The sequence below is a fragment of the Lynx rufus genome, unplaced genomic scaffold, assembly GCF_022079265.1.
Source record: "Lynx rufus isolate CCGP_SWC_20201006 ecotype Redwood Valley unplaced genomic scaffold, mLynRuf1.p SCAF_8, whole genome shotgun sequence".
In the NCBI taxonomy this organism is placed as follows: domain Eukaryota; kingdom Metazoa; phylum Chordata; class Mammalia; order Carnivora; family Felidae; genus Lynx; species Lynx rufus.
This window is the reverse complement of record NW_025814896.1, coordinates 62,252,116-62,276,101: the sequence shown is the minus strand read 5'-3', so window position 1 is coordinate 62,276,101 and position 23,986 is coordinate 62,252,116. Positions and strand designations below refer to the sequence as shown.

At 36.9% G+C, this 23,986-nt stretch overlaps 1 protein-coding gene across 2 annotated transcripts in view; it reads right to left on the bottom strand.

Moving 5' to 3' along the window:
- The window catches only part of TMEM131 (transmembrane protein 131), a 245,368-nt gene that overhangs the window by 132,889 nt on the left and 88,493 nt on the right, over nt 1-23,986 (bottom strand). For both annotated transcript variants that reach the window (XM_047068675.1, XM_047068676.1), the window contains exon 3: nt 12,319-12,359. In XM_047068675.1, coding sequence (XP_046924631.1) covers nt 12,319-12,359 — 41 coding nt within the window. The remainder of the gene's footprint in view (nt 1-12,318; nt 12,360-23,986) is intronic.

The window sequence follows — 23,986 nt, the reverse complement described above, 5'->3', positions numbered from 1 at the left end:
TTAAATTCATCCTGAAGTATGTAACATGTTTTGAGGCTACTGTAAATGGCATTTTTATATAACGTTTTACTTTTGCACTTAGAATATAGAAAAGTACTATATATCCTTCAATCTTGTTAAATTAACTTATTCTCAAAGCTTTTTGGGTATATTCTTTAGGATCTTCTATGGACACAATCATATTATTTGTAGACAAACACATTTCTCCCTTTCCAGATGATGCCTCTTATTTCTATTTTTTGCCTTAATGTACTGACTAGCACATCCAGTACAATACTGGAGAGAAATAAAAGCGGACATCCTTGTCTTGTTCTCAATAGAAAGAAAGCACTGAATCTTTTACCATAAGAATCATGTTAACTGTTGTTTTTCCACAGATGGTCTTTATCAGACCAAGGAAATTCTAGTCTGCTCAGTGTTTTTAATTATGAATAGATGTTGAATTCTGTCATAGGCTTTAATTTCAATTTAAAAATTTTCCCAAATTGTTAGTGATTTCTATTTTAATTCTGCTGTGTTAAAGAACATAATCTGCAATTGCTGGGTGAAGTGTTCAATAAATATCTATGAAGAAAAATACCTACAAGGTTAAGCTGGTTGATAGTGTTGTTCATGTCTTTTATACCTTTACTGATTTTCTGTTTATTTTATTGACAGCTGAATTTTGAAATCTCCAACTATAATTGTGAATTTGCCTTCATTTCTGTTTTTTTCATTTACTTGGAACAAATATTTGGAACAAAAAACATTTATGTTTTCTTCATGTATTTGGAAACTCTGATATTTAGACTTATACAGACTTGGGATGATACATTATCTCTTCTGTAATAATAAAATGTGTTTCTTTATCTCTAATAATATTTCCTGTACTAAAGTCTAACTTCTCTGATAGTGTTATTCCCTACTCCATCTTTTTACTTTTTGTGTTTTTATATTTAAAGTTCATTTCTTCAGGGGTGCCTGGGTGGCTCAGTTGGTTAAGCATTTGACTTCAGCTCGGATCATGATCTGTGGTCTACTGAGTTTGAGCCCTGTTGTCAGGTCCTGTGCTGACAGCTCAGAGCCTGGAGCCTGCTTCAGATTCTGTCTCTCTCTGTCTCTCTCTCTCTTTCTCTGTCCCTCCCCCACTCACACTGTCTCTCAAAAATGAATAAATGTTAAAAAAAAAAAAGTGCTTTTCTTCAAAATCACATCTCCATGACCAACAGGAAGATAATATTTGCAACACAGGATTACTATCCTTAATAAAAAACTGTTTAAATGGAAGAAATAAAGATCAAACATCCTATAGAAAAGGAGGTAGAATAAAAATGAACAGACAGTATCAAAAGATAAATATAAGCATAGTATAAAAGACATATACAACCTCACTCATAACTAGAGAAAGACAAGCTAAAACTACATGACAACAGAATTTCTCACCTATCAGATTGACAAAAATTAAAAAGTATTTCCCTTTCTGTAGGAAAAGCCGTAGGAATATAGCGACTCTAATTTACTGATGAGGGGTATGCCAACTGGCACAGCTCTTTTGAAAGAGAATTTGACAATACTAACAAACCTATATATGACTCACCAATCCCATGTCTAGGAATTTACCCTAACCATGCTCCTTCAACAATACAAATTACATATGCACTTATCTTTTGACTCAGAAATCCTAACAGTAGGAATCTATTCTGCAGATAACTTTCAAAAATGTGAAAATCCATATACACAAGGCTATTCTTTGAAGCAGTTTGCAACTGCAAAATACTAGAAGCAAATTGCTCATATATAATCCACATCCACATAATATAGTATGTTGCAGTCTATAAAAATGAGAAAGGTCTCTAAAGGATAGATTTTTAAGTAAATAAAACAAAACATTAAAAAGTCTATACCATGCTTCCTTTTGTGGAGAAAGAAATATATTAAAAACATTCACATTTGACATTTTTGTATCATTCTGACTTTTTGAATCCTATTGTTTCACATATTTAAAATGAGTGGACTTGTAAAATGGAGGTAAAAAAATCTCAAATGGAATATAGACAGAAACCAAAGAACCAAACTTTCTTTTGAATGAACAGACCTACAATGTAGATGATGATGGAAGAGGGCAGTGGAGAGGATGGAGAGAAAGGTAAAGAACATAACACACGTAAATTCTGAATATAGTATTTTTGACCATATACATTCAAACTAAAAATAAATTCTAAACACTCTACTTCAACTAGTAGGTTTGTTTTTCATGGTGGTATGAGTTAACCAATTTGAAATGAATTTGTTTGTATTCTAGGATTGAGAAATCAGGTATAAATTCTGTGGATAACTGGAGCCAGGTTTCTCATAGCTGGAGAAGACAAAAAAAATATACAGAAAATATACAGAAAAAAGGGACAGAAGGAACACTGTGGTGGTGTGTTAAAAATGGAGTTATTGGTAACAACTCATGGTTTTGAATATACATAGATATAGAAAGAGATGTGTGTGTTTGTGCACACACACATAAACATTCCTAACTCTCACTAACAAGACCTAGAGACAACGACACTCCAGCAGCAATGAGTACACATAGCACACAGATCTTAGTTTGTAAATATCCTCCACTAAAATGAAGCAGAAGTCTCTGAATAAATAGGATATTCCAGGGCTTGGGCAGGAAAATTATGAGGTAAGCCTAGAACATCTTGATGTTTCAGAAAGTAAGGAAGTGTTCAATGAAAGGGGACATGTGAAAAGCATACAGAACAGACCCAAACATATATGGTCCATTGATTTTTAGTGACTGTGCTAAGGTAATTCAATGAGGAAAAGATAGTCTTTGCAAAAAATGGTGGTGAAATAACTGGATACCTACACCTGCAAAAATGAAGTTTGACCTTTACATCTTCCTTGCACTAGAATGTCAACTAATAAACACAGAAAGAATGATAAAGTTAAAAAAAAAATCACCAGAGCAGTAATTTCCAGGCAAGAATCACCAGTGAATGCTGTAACTAGTAAGAGTTTGATGCCAAACAGCATATTTACATGGTCTCAAGGTACTTTTTGGAGAGGTATTTATAAATTACAAAAGAAAAGTCAAACAAAGAGACACCATGTACCTGCTGATAATCAGACGGACTGGGCAGGACACAAATTTAAGTGATATTCCTGCCAAAAACACATAATCTGAAATGAAACATGAGAAAACCCAAACTAGGATGGTGGCCACTACTTATAAAATGGCCACTACTTAAAAAAAAATGTCAAGGACATAAAGAGACAAATCAATTGTTGCACATTAAAGTTAAGACTAAATAGACGTGAAAATTAAATATGACCGATACGGACTTGAGGCTTGGACCAAAATTTATCTTCTTTTTAAAATAAAAATTGTCCCAATAATGGGACAACTGACAAAGTCTACAGATTAAAAAATACTATGTGTGTTAGTGTTAATATACTGATTTTGATATGTATACTTTGGTTTTATAAAATAATATCCCTCTTTATAAGAACTATACACTGAAGTTTTTAGGAGTAAAGGAGCAACATCTATAGCTGATTCTCAGAAAATTAAAAAAAATGCTTACATATACATTATATGTATACATAGGACAAACAGGGGAAGGGAAGGAAGAAAAAGGAAGGAGAGAAGAGGTAGAGAGGCAGATTGTGAATGATAAGGCATATGTAAAATATTAAATAAAGTGGGAATCTAGATCAAGGGTACATAGGAATCCTTTGTACTATTTTTGCATCGTTTCCCTAAACTAAAATTACTGCTGGGGTACCTGGGGTGGCTCAGTCAGTTAAGCATCTGACTCCTGATTTTGGCTCAGGTCATGATCTCACAGTTCGTGGAATGGAGCCCCACACTGGACTCTGTGCTGACAGCATGGAGCTTGCTTGGGATTCTCTCTTTCCCTCTCTCTCTGCCCCTCCCCACCTCAAAATAAATAAACTAAAAAATGTTTAAAAAATAACTAAAATCACTGCAAAACAAAAGGTAAAAAATTAAATATAATTTGAAAAATAAAGTACATTTCTTATAGACGGCATATACTTGGATCTTTATTTTTTAATAGAGTCTGAAAACTGGTATTGAAACCATTCACATTTATTATAATTTTTGATATACTTGATTTAAGGCTACCATCTTGCTATTTGTTTTCAATTTTTTCCATCTGCTTTTTATTCTTTTTGTCTTCTTCATCTGCCTTCTTTTAGATCAAGTATTCTTCTAGTATTCCACTCTGTCTCCATGACTGCTTTATTAGCTAGATCTCTTTGGGTTGTTTTTCTTTTCAAATGATTTTAATATATCTTCTAGTATTTGTTTCATCTTATCACAGTCTAACTCCAAATAATATTATACTACTTTACATATATGTAAGAGCTTTACAACTCAATTACCCCTCCCTTGCCCTTTGTACTGTCATCATACGTGTAACATATACAAGTTATCAATCCCATAAAACACTGTAATTACTTTTGTTTTTAAAAGTCAGTTATCTCAAAACAATCTTTAATGAGAAAAAAATGTCTTTTATATTTATCCACATATTTTCACCTTTTTGGTGATCTTCATTATTGTGCTTAGAGCTGTGTTTTCACCTGTAATGGTTACTACCTTCAGAATGTAAAGAACTTCCCTAACACTTCTTATAGTGACAGTCTGCTGGCTGCACATGTTCTCAGCTTTTGTCTGGAAATGTATTTGTGGAGGATAATTCTGCTGGATATAATATCTTGGGGGTTGACAATTTTTTCTTTTGATATTTTTAAGATGCCATTTTGTTGATTTTGGGTTTGTACTGTCTTTGATGACAAGGCACCAGTCATTCTTCTCTTTAGTATCCCTACATGTAATTTAGTTATTCCTGGCTGCCTTTCAATTTATCATTGGCTTTCAGCAATATGAATACTATGCGACTTGGTGTGGTTTTGTTACTTTTGCATTGGGTTTACTGAAGTTCTTCAACAGCCTTCCCCGCCCCCCCATTCCTTGGAACTCAACTATATGTGTGTTAAATTGCTTGCCATGGTATCACAGGTCACCAGGGGTTTGTTTATTCTTTTTCCAGTAATTTTTTCTTCCTGTGCTTCAGTTTGGGTTGTTTCCATCACTATGTCTTCAATTTCACTTTTTCTTTTTTTAATGCCATCTATGTTGCTGTAAGTGAAATTTTCTACTTCAGAAACTGTATTTTTCAGCTCCAGAGGTTCCATTTATTTTTTCATAATGTCCATTTTTCCTTATTCTCATGTTTTCCTTTAAATCACTGAACACATATAATAGATGTACTAAATTCCCTGTATGCTACTTCCATCATCTCTGTCATTTCTAGGTCTGTTTCTATTTTTTTTTTCTTGATTATGGGTCATTTTATTGGTTTTCTACATCTTCAATAATCTTTAATAATGTACTGGATTCTATTACATTATTACTATTTTAAGTTACTTTCATTTCCATATGAATTTCAGAATTGGTTAGATTATAGGCAATCTACTGTGGGGATTTTGATCGGGATTGCATTGAAATATATAGATCAATTTGGGGAGAACTGACACCTTAATATTGAGTTTTCTTATCCATGAAGACAGTATTCTCCCTCCACTTGTTTGTAGGTTTTCTTTAATTACTCTCAGTTAAGGTCAGAGTACAGGTCTTGCACATCTTTGGTCAGACTGATCCCTAGGCTCACTGGCTGCTAAATCTACCCAGAATAGTCCTTTGCCTAGGAAGCTGGGGCACAGGAGGCCTGTCACTCAGCTGCTGAGCACACTGAAAATGCTCTCCCAGGACACAGGGCTGTGTAGGAAAAAAGGACTGCTCTTTTCACCAGCTGCCCATTCTGATCATCCTTATTTGTGGGAATGGGGTAGAGGAGAGACAAACTTCACCTGATTACCACCAGCCACTCAAAATAAGCCTCTATAGCATGAAGCTTATGAAAAATGAGATCTGCCAGTGCTCGCTGGCGGCCAAATCCAACTGGAATAGCTGTTCCATCCCAGTGAGCTGGGAGAGATGGGGAACATCCATTTCTCTGCTGAGCCCACTGAAATAGTTCTTAGCAAGGCAGAGCTGCAGGGTGATGGGTGCAGTCTCTAGCTTAAATACTATGGCTTCTCACTGCTCTTACCAAGTTTATATAGATTTTGTTGAATATTTCTCAATTCATTGTAAGTCCTTTGATCAATCTCCAGATATTCTGTTTTTGCAGATTTTAATCATCTTAAGAAATGCTTCTTATGGGGAGAAGTCCCCAAGCTGCTCACACCACCATTCCAGAAATCTCAATTCTGTCACACTTGTATTTAAGGTGAGAGTAATATGATACTTTTAAAAAATAAGTGAAGTAAATTGGCCTACTCAAAGGAGCTTACCAACATCTGCAAATGCAAGATGCATTTAATGCAAAGCGAACCATACCTTTACTTAAGCTCACTTCTGATACGCTGACTTCCTATTATCAATTTACTACAGTCTTTAAGATTTATGCAAAGTAGTACTTTTTTTTTTTTTTGCATATATGTCACTTCATGTGCAGCTAAAAGCTCCAGAGTTAGAAAATAAAAGTACAAACCCAAATGAAATCTTAAAAAACAGCTTAAGGACATTCCCTTTAGCTTTTTCAAAAAATTTAAAAATTTAAAACCGCAAGCGTTAGCAGACTTTATCTGCCATTGAGATATTACCAAGTTTGGGATCTAACTACAATTTTCTAGAGCTTATGGTTAACTGTAGGCAACCAAAACAGTTGTACCCAGTAATAAGCAAATTATACAGTCATTAAAGAATCTCAACAACCCTTAATTTGGAAAATATTTCCCAGCCCAATATTTTGGCTTAATTCCCAGAGATACCAGAAAACATAAAGATTAGAAGACTCTGGTTCTTCTTATGAACATTAAGTGCGCACGCACGCGCACACACACACACACGTATATCCTTCTAAGTTGTATATACTAACATTTTTCAGCTCTGATAACAGTATTAACACTAGTGTTGCCCCAATGCAAGACTTCTGTACTAACTGTTCCTGTGTCTGAAATGTTCTTCCCTAAGACTTTCACCAGGTAAGCTTAAACATCATTTCAGAGAAACCTTCCTCAACATCCAAAATTAAGAAGCAATGGAGTCCTGCCTATTCCAAATAAACTCTAGGTGAGTTTATTTATTAGTGACTTACTGTCTGTTTCCCCATTGGAACACATGCTTTATACCAGTGCAGGAGTCTTGGACTATCTTGCCCATCCAGCACTGTAGCAGATTTAAAATACGTGCAAAGATTCTCTGATAACTCCCCTGGCCTTGGAGGTGACCTCTTATGAATGGAATATGGCAGAAGTGATTGTGTGACTCCAAGAGTCAATTACAAAAGACACTGTGGCTTCCTCCTTGTTTCTCTTGCATCACCTGTTCTGGGGTCACCAGCTGTCATGATGCAGCAACACTTAAGCAAGCCTATGGAGGGTTCGACACGGTGAAGAACTAAGGCCTCCTGCCAACAGCCAGCAAAAACTAAGGCCTTTTGCAAGAGTTCTATGAATGAACCATCCTGAAGAGGATGTAGCACTCCCAGGCCTTCAGATGAACTACAGCTTTGGTTGATACTTTGATTGCCATGTCAGGAAGGATCCTGAGCCACAACTACTTTGTTAAGATGCTCCAAAATTCTTCACTCCCAGAAGCAAAAAGATAAATCATGTCTGCTGTTTGAAGCTGCCAGGTTTGGGGGTAGTTTATTATATTACATGGCCATAGATAACAGATACAATTACCAAGTCACCAGTTCTTATAACAAAGCCTAGCATACGCAAGGATCCCAGCAAATGTTTGCTGAATGACTGAGCAAATTATCAAATACCCACAACTTGTATTCATATAACATTTTAAAGTTTATAAACTACTGTTACCCAAGCAAATATTTTCATTTGATCCTCACAACAAATAATGCATAACCTTATATCATATATATATCAGGCAAAGAAAGAATCTTCCCCAGTTTACAAATGAAAGTCATGCTCAGAGCAGTTAGACAGTTGTTTTCAAGGTCACACAGCCGGTAAACAGAGAACTCAGGACTTCTGATGCCTAATCTTCCACCACAGGACTCCACAATCCTAGGAAAAGTCATCCATAAAGGATGGCCTCATGTCACAAAATATTAAATCATTACTGGTACTCGTTATAATATTGTGGTGTTCAACTCAAATAAACACTGATGGAACACTATATGCACATTCTCCACCATTGTATCATAAAGGCAGCACATGCTTTCACTTTTAAACAAAGTATTATTATGTAATTGATAACTGTATTAAAACAAATTAGAAAGCATGAGTTGGAACATAGGAGAGGAATAGAAAAAAAGAGTATTCTGGAAAATTCTGTTTTCCGTGGTTTTACTTCCCACAATCCTGAGGTCGTGAAAGCAGTAGTTCATTCCCCTGCAGTGTCCTGAAAGCCCTTGGAGCCAAGCCTGCCCCCCAAAACTAATGCAGATGACAATGGTGTGTGGTGAGGGAGAGGAGGGAGAAGAAGAGGCAGGAGAGGAAGAAATGGTAGCCAGAGGCTAGCATCTACCGTGTACTGCCATACAATGCACTAGCTACAGAATCATTTGATTAGCTGATCTTTTCATGATACAAATTTCCCTGGGGCAGGTTAAATTCCACTTACAGAATGAGAGTTTTGACTCAAGAGATCATGTACAAGCAATGTGGGAAAGGATGGAGCTGAATCTACTGGCTTACTGAAAAAGCCAGAGAGCAGGTAGCATGTGGATTGTAAAACTGGGGAAGAGAAAAAGTGAGAAATTGATGCAGAAATGACTACAGAAGGTCAAAAGACAAAGGGTCCCTGCCAGCAATCTCTAAAGCTCAGTGGACACTGACCATGTCCCTGAGGAGAGAATGGTGGACGTGGCACACTCCAGAGATGGAGACAAGACTCTGGAGTCAGAAGCTATGACCTCAGCTATGACCTGGGCCTGATGATGCAAGTGAGGCACATGCGTGTACCTTATGCACCTTGATCCCTGCAATTAAACCCATTATAAACATCCTTCTCAAGCGTGCTGCTTTCTTCCACAAAGTAGGCTGTGTTTTGTCACTTCAACACCTATGCTTTATGACCTCATCAGAACGGGTGTCTTCAGTGCCCTTCAAAGATGCCTGCAGGCAGGGGCTGTGTGCATAGTCCCCGCACTGAGCAGATACTTTCAGAAACTCCCAGGAATGAATACTGGCTAAAAAAGAAAATCCAGGGAATACTGAAGGATTCCATACTTGCTATGCAAAGAGAGTGAATGCAACATGGGGCTGGCAAGATGATGAATTTTAATGAAACTCTGCCACTTTACCCATCAGCATACCCTTTGGTTCTAAGGGTCTCAGCTTCCTCGTCTGTTAAATGAGGGGCTCAAGAAGACCATCTAATAGGGTTTTCTGTACTTAGAATACTTAATCATATGATAACTTTCATTTTACTCAAGTTTTCAAACCCAAATGCTGGCACTTTTATAGAATAGTTTGTTTTTAAACTGAAAACAAATCACAATTTCTGTTGTTCTACAACTACACATTTTATTTACAAAGTCTGTTGTTCTACAACTGCACAATTTTGTATTTTCATTCACATTTTATTTTACATATGCATGTTCATTAAAGTTATTCTTACTTAGAGAGAGCTCTGGCAGTGTTTAATTTGTGCAGCACTAAGTCACATATTTTAAAAAATGGCTAAATCCCTTCAATGTGGAAGCTATATTCTAATCATCACATGCCTGGTATGTATGGAGACTGTACTTGCTTTTCTATGTCACAAATGTTTTAAAATGACTTATTAAGCGTGATTCATAAACCCTGTTCTTTAGTTTAGTTTTTAGTTAGTTGATATGAGGCTCAAAATATAAATTTAGACCTGTATGTTGTTATGGACTGAATTGGTATCCCCCACCCCAATTCATATGCTGAAGCCCTAACCTCCAATATGAAAATCTTGAGAGGTATTTCGTTTAGAGAAGGCCACAAAAGTGAGGCCCTCATGATGGCATCAGTGCCTTCAAAACAAATGACACCAGAGAGCCTGCTTCCATTCTCTCTCTTTGCCATCTGAGGATAAAGGGAGACAGTAGCCATCTTGTAAGCCAAGAATAGAGCCCTCACTAGGGAACCAAATCTGCTGGCATCTTGATCTTGGACTTCCAGGCCTCCAAAACTGTGAGAAATAAAAGTTGTTTAAGCCACTCAGTCTATGTGGTATTTTGTTACAGCAGTCTGAACTAAAACATATGTTTAGTACCTAATCCAGTTTCAAACCCATAGGGTATGCATACCAGTTTGAATCAAGTGTTTATCCAGTTCATGATCTTGGTCAAAACAAAACAAAACAAAAGTGTGACAGTTTTAAAACATGTCTGCAAATCATCTGATATTCCTGCTATAGATAAGTGGGGGGTCATTCCCCTCACCTTATCCCTCACCCCCATGTCTCTCCACTTCCGCCATGTCTCGAATCAAGAACCACCTAAATGACTGAACAACAGCATCTGACAGAGGTAACACTATGACTTCAGAAGGCAGGTTGAAAAAACAAAAGTGGGTTCTCTGTGAGATGTTCTCTTTTGAAATCCAGTTATAATCCTGTGAGGGAGCCCAAACAAGCCTTTGTGAAAAGACCAGGCAGAAGGGCCCACATGTAGGCATTCTAGGTGACAGCCCAGCTGAGGTCCCAGGTAACAAGCTAGCATCATTATGCAAGTGAACAGGCCTCTATCTCTGGAGTCTCCCCAGCAGAGGCCCCAGTCATCATGGAGCAGAGACAAGCTATCTTTGCTGTGTTCTTTCTGTCTCAACTCTTTACAGAGTCTGACAGCATAATAATATGATTGCTTTACGCTAGTAAGTTTGGGTAGTTTGCTAGGCAGATGTAGATCATAGGTAAGTGGAACATGAGATCAGAATATAATTATGTATTGATGTAAATTCTTCATTATATTAGGAAAATACCTTAAAGCCAAATCTTGATCATGGATGAATAACATCATCTTCATAAATGTAGCCAATATAGTTTCATAGCTAATTTCCTAACTGCTGCAATAAAGTATCATGGAAGAAGCCTAAGATAACAGGCATGCTTTTCTTCCCACCAGTTTAGCTCTAAATGAGTCAGAGTCTAGGTTCTTAGATAGCCCAGCCAAGTCTAGCATCAGGCTAGATGTGAAGTAGTCCAGAAACAATCCATCCTTGTGCCAAAGATATTTGGGAAGGGGTAGAGGGATGGAAGAGTGGCATTATGCTATATAATCATAAGAGCAGAGAAGTCTACATCTTACTGTAGGCAGTGGGTGTATCCTTTGGTCAGGGTTCATGGGTAGAGCCCGTCCCAACAGGGCATATATAAAATTAGGGAGATGGACAAAAATGGGAAAATAGGGCCACGTTATTGCAGATATGAAAGAGTGAAAAGAACAAAACCAGTGAATACTGAAGGAGTTTCATTTTGGTATTTATGAAGTTAAACTTATATAGTCTTAATATGTGCTATATCTCTCTCAAAATAAAGTTCTTTGCTGATGCAATCTGCACTTCACTAGCCCTAAGGACATTCAAGGTTATCTAATTCACAGATAGCTCACGTTGTCCTTTAAAAACCAGGTGCAGAACCTCTGGCCTGGAAAGGTTATGAGGATAGTAACTTTCTTTTACATTGTCTAATAGATGTGAAAAGCTACCAAAAGACCAAAGAATTCAGATGTGAGGAAGACATCTTCAAATTCACAAGCATGTACATATTTTCATAAAACCTTAGGGTAAAATAACTCCCTTGTTTGTTATCATAGAGGAACTGGGTTCAAAAGTGTTCTCTTTCAGTCACAAGACTGAGTTTCACTGCTCTGAGTTCCTCCTCCGGGGGCCTGCAGGCGGACACCCTGTAACAACTGAGGGTAGCAAGGGTCGGTCCATGAAAGGCAGCAATAGCCACAAGAAGTCACCAGGGACTTACAAAGCTGATCCTCTAAGAAGCAAGGGGGCGTTTCACCCCTCACTGAGGGTAACACCGTTACCCTCAAGGAAGAGAAAGGCTACGCAGTATATCACCTGCAAATCCAGATTTAAACCTGGTTTGCCATACACAGTACTTGAAATAACATGATATAATGTGATTTATAAGTTGCTTTTCCTTCTTCACCAAAAAAGTTGGTGCAAGAGAAGGACAGCATTGCTGGAATCCCCCAAAAAGAACTGAAGTTATGTTATTATCTTAACAAATACATAAAATTTTATACATTATAATATATATATATATTTATATATATATATATAGTCCTTCCTTACCTTTTCTGTTGATACGAACTGAGTCCAAGTGTTGTCTCAGTCTGTAAAAGGAAGAAAACCATGACAATACTGAAAACAAATCTTTATATTACAGACATAAAGAACATCCAAAATATACCGTAGTTTCAACTTTGATCTTATACTCACTCAGATTTCCAGGTTAAACCTGATCCCTAAATCATATGAAATGATTTGCCACATTATGTAATTCAAACGAGAGAATAATTTGGGATTAGATTTTAAACACACATGGAAATAATACAATGTAATGTGATTGATTTTTAAAACCAATATATCCTGTGAAAAAAGCCCTGTCTATAATCACTTTGTGAGGTTACTTGTGCCTCTCACTGCTCTCTGCTTACCAGCTATGTCATGGGTGCTGGGGTATCACGGTTCCTGTCATCAGGGAACTGAAGGTTGTGGGGACAGAGGTAGGAGGAGACAGTCTTTTAAAACTAAATAAATATGAAAGAACTACGAAAATATTGGAAAGGTTGTGAAAGAGCACAAATAGGTGACATGCTTCAGTATGTCATGAGGAAAGTCCTGTGTGAAGAGATCATATTTATGTTAAATGTGATAAAATGTAAAAAAGAGCTGTGTGTGGAAGCAGGGCTGTGTGGTAGTGGAGAAAACAACATGCACAGAAGTCCTACTTGAGGAAAGAGCCTGGATGTTGAAGAAACAGATAGTAGGTCAAATTGGATGGAGCTGGGCTGGGCAGGGGTCAGACCATGCTGTGTCCTGGTAAGAAGTCATGGTAAATTTGGAACATGTTCTATCCTAAATGCAGTACAAGGGGTCTGTCGGAGTAAGAGAGACAGAGACAGACATGGTCTGATTTAAGTTTTAAAGATACTATTCTGGCTGCAGTGTAGAGAGGATAAAGGGGAAGACAAGAGAGAAAGCAAGAAGTTGGTAGGCAATTGATGAAGATAGGTTCTTAATAATGATATGTGAGAAAATGCCAAAATCCTAAGGAATACTGTCAGTGAACTTATTCCAAAAGGAGTTAGCTTCTATGTTATAACTAGAAAAAGCAGAATTGTGGCGTTATTTTTCCCATTAATACGTATTCTTTTGAAATGGTATTTTGAAAAATGTATACAGGGGAAATATGGTAGATGTGGGAAAACGTCTTTATTGTTTGAAAGTGAAAGCTCAGGTGCAGGTGAAGTGTCAGGATGTCTGTAATTTTCTTTAAATTCTGTAATTTTCTTTAAACTTCTTTAAATTGTTTCAGGATTATGACTTGCATGTGCATAGAAGTATGTGTGTATAATAAAGGAAATATGGCAAAATGTTAATAACCGTTGCAGCAGTAGGTAATTCATTCTCATCTCTTCTATCTCCTGTGCTTAAAAATATGTCTAACTTTTCAGGATGCCTGGCTGGCTCAATTAGTTGAGCATCCAAGTCCTGATTTCATGGTTCATGAGATTGAGCTCCGTGTTGGGCTCTGCATTGACAGCACGGAGCGTCCTTGGCATTTTCTCTCTCTCCCTCTCTCTCTGCCCCTCCCCCACTTGTGCACACACTCTCTCTCAAATAAGTAAACTTTATGTATGTTTAACTTTGCGTTATGAAGATTTTAATGATGGGAGCAAACCACATATCTGGTAAAGGGTTAATATACAAATACATAAAGAACCATTACAATTCAACTTTGCTACTGATAAACAGCAAACAAACAAACATGATTAAAAAATGGTGGACAACTTGATAGACCTTTCCCCAAAGAACATATACAAATGGCTAACAGGCCCATGAAAAGATGCTCAACATCACTAATCATTAAGGAAATGCAAATCAAAACTACAATAAGATACCACTTCACTCTCGTCAGGATAGCTACTATCAAAAAACCAGAAAATAACAGATGCTGGTAAGGCTGTAGAGATATCAGTACCCTATGCACTACTAATGGGAATGTAAAATGTGGTGTTGCGATGCAAAATGGTATGGTGGTTCCTCAAAAAATTAAACACAGAATTACCACATGATCCAGCAATGCCACTTCTGGGCATATACCCCAAAGAACTGAAAGCAGAAAGCAGGGAATCAAACAAATACGTGGACATCCATGTATATAGCAGCATTGTCCACAATAAAGTTGGAAGAAATCCAAGTATCTACCAATGGATAAATGGACAAAATGTGGTTTATATGTACAACAGAACATTATTCAGTCTTAAGAAAAACGAAGGAAATTCTGACATATGCTACGACATGGATGAACCTCGAAGACAAAGTCAACACTTACGCTAAGTTAAATAAATCAGTCACAAAAGGACAAATACTACATGATCCTATTTATATGAGGTACTTAGAGAAGTCAAATAGAGATAGAAAGTAGAATGGTGGTTGTCAAGAGTTAGGGTGAAGGGAAAGAGGGAATGAGGAGTTACTGTTTATTGAATACAGAGTAGTTAAAGTTTGGGATGATGAAAAAGTTCTGGAGCAGGACGGTAGTGATACAAAATCAAATATGAATGTACTCAGTATCACTGAACTACAAAATTAAAATAGTTAAAATTATAATTTTTATGTTATGCATATTTTGCTACAATTTAAAAAAAAGTTATAGTAATGAAGACACTGTGGTACTCACATAAAGATACACAAATAGATCAATGGAACTGGAGAAAGGCCAAAAATGAACTCATAGATTTATAGACATTTGATTTTCAACAAAGGCATCAATGCAGTTCAATGGAGAAACATGTATCTTTTTAGCTAATGGTGCTGGAACAACTGGACAAACTTATGTAAGGGAAAATAAGCCTTTATCCTTATGTTATACCATGTATTCAATTACTTTTATACAGATCATAGATCTAAGCATAAAAATTAAAATCATACAGCTTCAACAAGAAAACACAGGAGATTATCTTTGCAATCTTGGAAACAAAGATTTCATCAACAGGACAAAAAGACACTAACTGTAAAAGGAAAAAACTGATATACTGAACTTCATCAAAAATTTTAAGATGCTCACCAAATGACATTGTTATGAAAATGAAAAGGCAAATCATATGCTGAGAGAAAATATTTGCAAATCACATACTTGATGAAAGACTTGTATAATAAACATATAAAGAACTTGTGAATCTGAATAAAAGCCACACAATTTTTAAAAATAAGCAATTATACAAATGTCAGTTAAGTGCATGAAAAGATGCTCAGTATGTTATTAAGGAAAAGCAAATTTAAATTGTAATGATATACTATACACCTATTACAATGTCCAAAACTGAAAATATAACAAGAGTTGGTGAGAATGTGAAACAACTAGAATTTCCTTACACTGCCAGTGAGAATGTAAAATAAATCACCACTCTAGAAGAAGCTTGGCGATTAAAAAAAAAAGTTTTTTTAACGTTTATTTATTTTTGAGAGAGAGGGAGAGACATACACACACACAAAGTGTGAGCAGGGGGAGGAGCAGAGAGAGAGGGAGACAGAATCCAAAGCAGACTCCAGGCTCTGAGCTGTCAGCACAGAGCCTGAATGCGGGGCTCATACTCATGAACAGTGAGATCAGATCTGAGCCAAAGCCAGACACTTAACCGACTGCGCCACCCAGATGCCCCGAAGCTTGGCAATTTTTTATAAAGTTAAACATATGATGATGCCACTCAACTCCTAGATATTTGCCCAAGGGAAACACAAGAAAAACACTTATACATGAATGGTTACAGCAGCTTTATGTTTATAGCATGTTGATAGCAGGTCAATACTGGTATAATCCAAATTTCCATCAACAGGTGAATGGATAAATGAAGTGTGGTATATCTATACAACGGAATACTACTCAGCAATAAAAAGAATAAAGACTGGGAACTTTTTTCTTAAACATTTATTGTTTTACAATAAATATATTATTTTTAAAAGAGCAGAAAGTAACATTTGAGGAAAAAAAAGAATGATGATACACACAACATGGATGAATCTCAAAACAATTATGTGGAGTCTGAGCAGCCCGCCCCCCAAAGTACATTCTGTGTGACTGCATTTATATAAAATAGTTTACAATATAAATTGATAGTGACAGCAGATCAGTGATTGCCTAGAGACAGAGGTAAGGATGGACAGATTACCAAGGGATACAAGTAAACTTTTGGGTGTGATGGATAGGTTCGTTATCTTGATTGCAGGGATGGTTTCACAAGCGTATAAATATTCAAACTCTTCAAACTGTACATTTTAAATATGTACAGGTTATTGTCTGTCATTCATACCTTAATAAAGAACGTAACCTAAGAATTCTAGAACATGCAAAACTCTGTGGTTCTCATGTGAAGTTGACCGAAAGGGAACTCAGAAAGTTTATCACCCATGTACACTTTCTTAAGGGGGAAAAATCTTCATGAAGACAATCTGGCCAACAAGATTACTCATGAAGAATTGCAAATGAGGAAGCTGTCTTGTGAAAGATAGGCAGATGGTCACGGTAAAGGAACTGTGGAAATAAGATTAGAAAAGCAGAAAGTAAATGTTGTTTTTGAAGTATAAGCCACAAAATAGAAAAATCATTTAATTATAATAAAGAATAAAAATCTCAGTACATGCCAACAAAACACCCTAAGTATTGAGAGAAAGTAAAAAATCACAATAGACACTATTTTGCTTTTGAAATAATTTGAGAAATAATAGGTTAAACATAATTTAAATGTATATCTGAAAGTTAAGCCCCTAAATCAAGAGAGAGAAAAAAAACAAAAAAGGAAACATAAAAATTGGATGCAGTAAACACATATACAGTATGATTAAAGGAGATAAACTCATCTAGTTAAAAAAGACAAAAGGATTGTGTTAGAATACCAAAGCCCAACTGTAAACTGTAAATACCTAATACAAAATGATGCAGAAATGTTGACAAACAATGGGCAAAAATAGGGTAAATGTCCTTATACCCCAAAAAGGGGAAAAGGGAAAAAAGCACACAGAGAAGGGTTACAATATTAATAATCTTACAATGAAAAGATTTGTTGAGTTTGTGGGGTTTTTTTATGCTTTTTGTGTCAGAAAATATTTATTCCACTCTCACGCTTGAATGACAGCAGTTGGGTATATAATTTGAGATTCAAAATCATTTCTATCAGAATTTTTACGTCATTTCTCCATACTGTTTTAGCTTCCAGTGTTACTGGTTTTGTGTGCATGCGTGCGTGCGTGCGTGTGTGTGTGTGTGTTCAGTTTCAAGTTAGTTAACATATAGGATAGTATTGATTTTAGGAGAAGAATTTAGGGATTCATCATTTACATACAACACCCAGTGCTCATCCCAACAAGCGCCCTCCTTAATGCCCATCACCCTATTTAACCCATCTCTCTACCACCTCCTTTCCAGCAACCCTCAGTTTGTTCTCTGTATTTAAGAGTCTCTTATAGGGGCGCCTGGGTGGCGCAGTCGGTTAAGCGTCCGACTTCAGCCAGGTCACGATCTCGCAGTCCGTGAGTTCGAGCCCCGCGTCAGGCTCTGGGCTGATGGCTCAGAGCCTGGAGCCTGTTTCCGATTCTGTGTCTCCCTCTCTCTCTGCCCCTCGCCCGTTCATGCTCTGTCTGTCTCTCTCTGTCCCCAAAATAAATAAACGTTGAAAAAAAAAATTTAAAAAAAAAAAAAAAGAGTCTCTTATAGTTTGCCTCCCTCTTTTTTTTTTAATGTTTATTTTTATTTTTGAGAGAGAGAGAGAGAGAGAGAGAGAGAGAGAATGAACACAAGCAGGGGAGGGGCAGAGAGAGCGGGAAACACAAGATCCAAAGCAGGCTCCAGGCTCTGAGCTATCAGCACAGAGCCCGATGTGGGGCTCGAGCTCACAAACTGTGAAATCATGACCTGAGCCAAAGTTGGACTCTTAACCGACTGAGCCACCCAGGCACCCCTCCCTCTCTACGTTTAATTTATATTTTCTGGGTGGGCAATGTGGTCAAACAGCTTTCAATGTCTTCTTTGCCATCTGTATGTTCTTTTCAGTAAAATGTGTGGTCATGTCCTTTGCTGAGTCCATCTGGATTTTTTTTTATTGAATTTTGAGAGTTCCTTATATATTCTAAAAATGAGGTCCTTTATCAGATACATGGTTTGCAAGTATTTTCTTAGCCTATAGTCTGGCTTTTAATTTCTTCACGTGGCCTTTTGCAGAGCAAGCTTTTAATTTATCAGCTTTTCCTTTACGGATTGTACTTTGGTGTCTTTGGTGTCAAGAACTCTGCATAGCCCTATATCCTGAAACTTTTCTCCAGTTTTTTTTCCTTAAAGTTTTATAGTTTTATGTTTTATATTTAAATCTACAGTTTTGAGCTAATTTCTGTATACAGGGTATGAGGGCTGTCTGTATATTTAATACTATATAAATATTTTTTAGTGTTCTTTGATCCTAGTTTTTAAGGCTATTTTTGAGCCAGTTATTTAACTTTTTTTGTACCATTTATTTTTAAAACAGAAGGTAGGAAATGGTAATGTGAAGAGAGTACAGAGTCAAAAATGGGCATGAGATGGAGAGCAGACAGTTCTGAGAAGACTTAGAATTTGAAGTAAAAAAACACAAAGAAGCAGCTCTGCTTGCCCTAGCCAAGCAACCATGGGAAATCTGTCAGGAGACTTTCTGTCAACTGTGAAGAGCTGCACAGATGTTAGCCTCCGATGAAGGCCTTCCTGTGTCCCATGCATGTCCCCAGCTCCAGCAACAGGTAACTGACTTGACATGATGAGAAACAGCTGCTCTGGGCATAAAGTTAGTTGTTTATATTGTAAAATGAGAAACCATAGCTATGTTTGCAGTGAAAATCATAGAAAGGAAACAAATCAAAGTATTAACTTGTATTACATTTGGTACTGGGATACAAGCATAACACCCCAAGCCCCACTCTAGAGCATGGTGGTTCAGAATGTAGGCTTTAGAGTCCAAAAGCTTCGTTTTGAATTCTAGCTTTACCACTTACAAGGCACTTACTGGGTTAAGTTACTTAAACTCTCTATACTTTAACATGCCTCCTGGTAAATGATCATAAAATTAATGACTAACTCATGTATTTAAGAATTTAAAAGAGTGCCTGGCACTCCACAATATCCAGTAAATATTACCTGTAGTTATTTATTATTTTTCCAAATCTTCCATATTTTCTACAAGAATATATTTCTTTTATAAAAGAACTACTTTACAAAAAAAGATGAGTACTTTTATAATTCTGTATACATTCAAATCACAGTTCCTTCTTCCTTTATCTTAAGAAAAGAGTAAGGCCATTCCCAAGAAAATTTAGAACAGAGGCTGATAATCTTACAGTCCACAAGCCAAATCTAGCCTGCCACCAGTTTTTTGTTTTTCCCTTTTATTATTATAGTAAAATACACATAATGTAAAACTTAACCATCTTAACTATTTTTAACGGTATAACAGTTCAGTGGTATTATTCATAGTGTGTGACGTTACTACCATGTATCTCTAAAACTCCTTTCATCTTGGAAAGCTGAAACTCTATACCCAATAAAACAACTTTCCATTCCCTCCTCCTTCCAGCCCTGGCAAGCATCATGCTACTTTCTGTGTTTACATTTTGACTAGTCTAAGTACTTCATATAAGTAGAACCATACAGGATTTATCTTTTTGTAACTGACTTATTTCACTTAGTGTATGTCCTGAAGGTTCATCCATGTTGTACCATATGTTGACCTTTCCTACCTGTTTAAAGTAGTGTTCTACTGTATGTAAAAAGTGGTCTATTGCAAACTTCATTTTGTTTATCCATATATCTTTCAATGGACCCTTGAGTTGCTTCCATGCTTTGACATGGTATATAATCCTTTTAATATGCTGCTACATTCAGTTTGCTAATCTTTTGTTGAGGACTTTGTGTCAATATTCATATAGGATATTGATCTGTACTTTTCCTTTCTTATAGTGCACTGGCTTTGGTATCAGAGTAATGCTGGTGTCATAAAATGAGTTAGGAAATGTTCCCTTCCTCCTAAATTTTTTGGAAAAGTTTGAGAAGGATTGGCAGTTTTTCAAATGTTTCGTGGAATTCACCAATGAAGCCATTAGGTATAGGGTTTTCTTCTTTGGGAGATTTTTGATTACTGATTGAATCTTCTTACTTTTTATAGGTCTATTCAGATTTTTTTAAATTTCTTTATGATTTAATCTTGGTATGTTTCTTAGAATTTGTCCATTTAATTGAGGCTACCCAATTTGGTGGTGTACAATTGCTCATGGTACTCTCCTATAATCCTTTTTATTTCTGTACAATCAATAGTAACATCCCCAATTTCATCTCTGAGTTTAATAGTTTGGTCTTCTTTCATTCTTAATCCACATAGGTAAGACTTTGTCAATTTTGTTGATATTTTCACAGAACCAAATTTTGGTTTCATTTATTTTCCTTATTTTTCCTATTCTCTAGTTCATTTATCTCTGTTCTCACCTTTATTACTTCCTTCCTTTTGCTAGCTTTGGGTTTAGTTTGTTCTTATTTTTCTAATTCCTTAAATTATAAAGTTAGGTTACTGATTTGAGATTGTTTGGGGTTTTTATTTTTATTTTTTTAGGTAGGCTTCATGTCCAGTGCAGAGCCCAATGCAAGGCTAGAACTCAAAACCCTGAGACCAAGACCTGAGCTGAGAGTAAGAGTTGAACGCTTAAATGACTGAGCCACCCAAGTGCCCCTTTTGTATTTTAACATAAGCGTTTACAGCTATAAATTTCCTTCTTACCACAGCTTTTAGTGTGTCATGAGTTTCTGGTGTGCTGCATTTTCATTTTCATTTATCTATCTATATTTTCTAACTTCCCTTGTGTAATTTCCACAAATTTCTGAATTTTTCAGTTTTCCTTCTGTTCATCTTGTGGTTGGAGAAGAAACTTTGTATGATATCTATCTTATAAACACTTCAAGCGCGTTCTTCAATAGTCTTCAATAGACTTCTGGGAAGAGTAGGAGGATCCTAACTAAGCTCACCTCTTTCCCACAGACACACCTAGGTAATAGCCACATCAGTGCAACTAACCCAGAAAATGATGTGGGCTGGGAAAACAGACTCGCCACAGTTCACTGTAGAGAAGAGGCCAACTGAAAAGAGTGGGAGGGCAGAAACATGGTTGGGAATCAATCTCCTAGCGAGTCTAACCACAAGCAGGAGGGAGGGACACAACAAGCAGGGAGTAATGACAGAAGCAAACTATACACCATGCACCCCAGACAGGAGGACCTACCCTAAGAAGATGAGATCTCATAACATTTGGCTTAGAAAACCAATGGGCCTTAACTTTGCAAGTTTTACAATCACTGGAGCTTAACTTAACTCTGGGTACTTTACAACTTCTAGGTCTGGGAGAGCTAGAGGCCATTAGGTAACTGAGTCCCTTCCTTTAAAGAGACAACATGACAATTCCATGGAAGTACATCATAGAAGCAGCAGTCTGAAAAGTGCCTGGGGGTGTATGTGAAGGTGATTTATTTACTAAAATCAGAACATGTGCTGGAGGGGGAGGAATCTTTAGGAGACTTCCTTAAGAACAAAAGATCTGGTGGGTACCATCCCCCACCCCCTCACACAGCTAGACACTTGTGGGAGCCAGTGAAAACAGCCTATTTGCTAAGACGGCAACACCACACACCAGCATTCTCCTGCAGATCTGCCCCGTCCAACCTGCCCCACTCAGTAGAAGTCCCTCCAAAGTGGCTCCTGCTGTCACTTCTTGCAAGCAGTCCTGGCAGGGACGAGTACCACTCCAAAGTAACTCCTCCTCTGGGGAGAGGGGAAGATAACCACACACACCAGTCTGACTACAGCCCTGGCAGATGAACTGGGGGTAGACATCTGATCTGACTGCTGGCCCTGTCCACCAATAAAAACCTCTCGGGGGGCACCACAGAGACAGAGCTCTGAAGTTCCGTGCAACTGTAGCCTAGGCAAACTGGAGGAGGGCAGGCATCTGGTCTGACCACTAGATATCACCTAACTACAAGTGCAAGGCAGCCCCAGACTGGCTCCTTAACAGGACAGGGACCAAACTGTACCCCAAACAGGTAAAGTGGACAACAGCAGCTAACTGGACTGAAAACAAATGCTGCTCAGCCACAACAGCAGGACACACACAACCCACATAGGGGACACCCCTGAAGTGTATGGTTCTGGTGAACATGGGTCATTGCACTACAGGGCACCACAGGTACTCTTCTCAAGGCCACTACTTTCAAGATCAGGAGATAGGGTAGATTTTTCCTAATACATAGAAATTAACACAGAGTTAGACAAAATGAGGACACAGGAATATGTCCCAAATGAAAGAAAAAGACAAAAACACAACAAAAGGGTTACATGAAATGGAGATAAGCAATATGCTCAACAAAGAATTCAAAGTAATGGTCATAAAGATACTTACTAGATTTGAGATAAGAGTGGAGGATCTCTGTGAGAACTCATTACAGAGAGAAAATATAAAAAAGAACCAATCGGAGATGAAGAACTCAATAATTGAAATTAAAAATACACTAGAGGATATCAATAGCATATTTAGAGGAGGCAGAAGAACAGATTGGAGAGCTGGACAACAGGTAATGGAAAGCAAACAAGATGAAAGATCAAAAAGAAAAAAAGATGAGCAAAAAATGAGAATAGGTTAGGGGAATTCAGTGATGTCATTAAGCATAATAACATTTGCATTATAGGGATCTGAGGAGAAGACAGAGAAAGGGGCAAGAATTTTATTTGAAGAAATAATAGCTGGAAACTTTTTGAATCTGGGGAAGGAAACAGGTATTCTGCTCCAGGAGGGACAGAGAGTCCCCAACAAAATCAACCAAAGGAGGTCCATACCAAGGTATATGGTAATTAAAATGGCAAAAAGTAGTGATAAAGAGACTTTTAAAAGCAGCAAGAGAAAAGAAAACAGTCACACACAGGGGGAACCCCATAAGGCTGTCAGTTGATTTTTCAGTAGAAATTTTGCAGGTCATAAGGGAGTGGCATAATATATTAAAAGTGCTAAAGTGGAAAAGCCTGCAATTGAAAATACCCTACCCAGCAAAACTATCATTCCGAATAGAAGGAGAGAGAAAGAGTTCCTAGACAAACAAAAGTTAAAGGAGTTTACCATTAAACCAGCATGACAAGAAACATGAAAGGGAATTCCTTGAGTGAAAAGAAAAGTACATAATCAGGAGGAAACAAATTATGAAAGGAAAAATTTCACAGCTAAATGCAAACATAATAAAAGTAGTAGATTTATCACTTATAAAAAAAGTAGAGACATTAAAGTACAAAAACAATGAAATCAGTTAAATATATAAAAGTCAGTCAAAGGATTCACAAAATAAAAGGTTGGAGAAAATGACATCATATACATCGTGGAGGAATAAAAATTTAGTGTTTCTAAAATAAGTTCAAACCTAAGTGACCATCAACTTAATATTGACTGCTATCTGCATAAGATGTATGTATGAACCTAATGGAAACTACAAATCAAAAGCCAGTAATAGATATGCAAAAAATAAAAAGGAATCCAAGCATATCACTAAAGAAAGCCATCAAACAACAAAGGAAGATAGCAAGAGAAGAAAGTAACAGAGAACTACAAATACAACCATAAAACGGTTGACAAAATGGCAATCCCAAGTCCATATCTATCGATAATTACTCTGAATGTGAATGCACTGAAT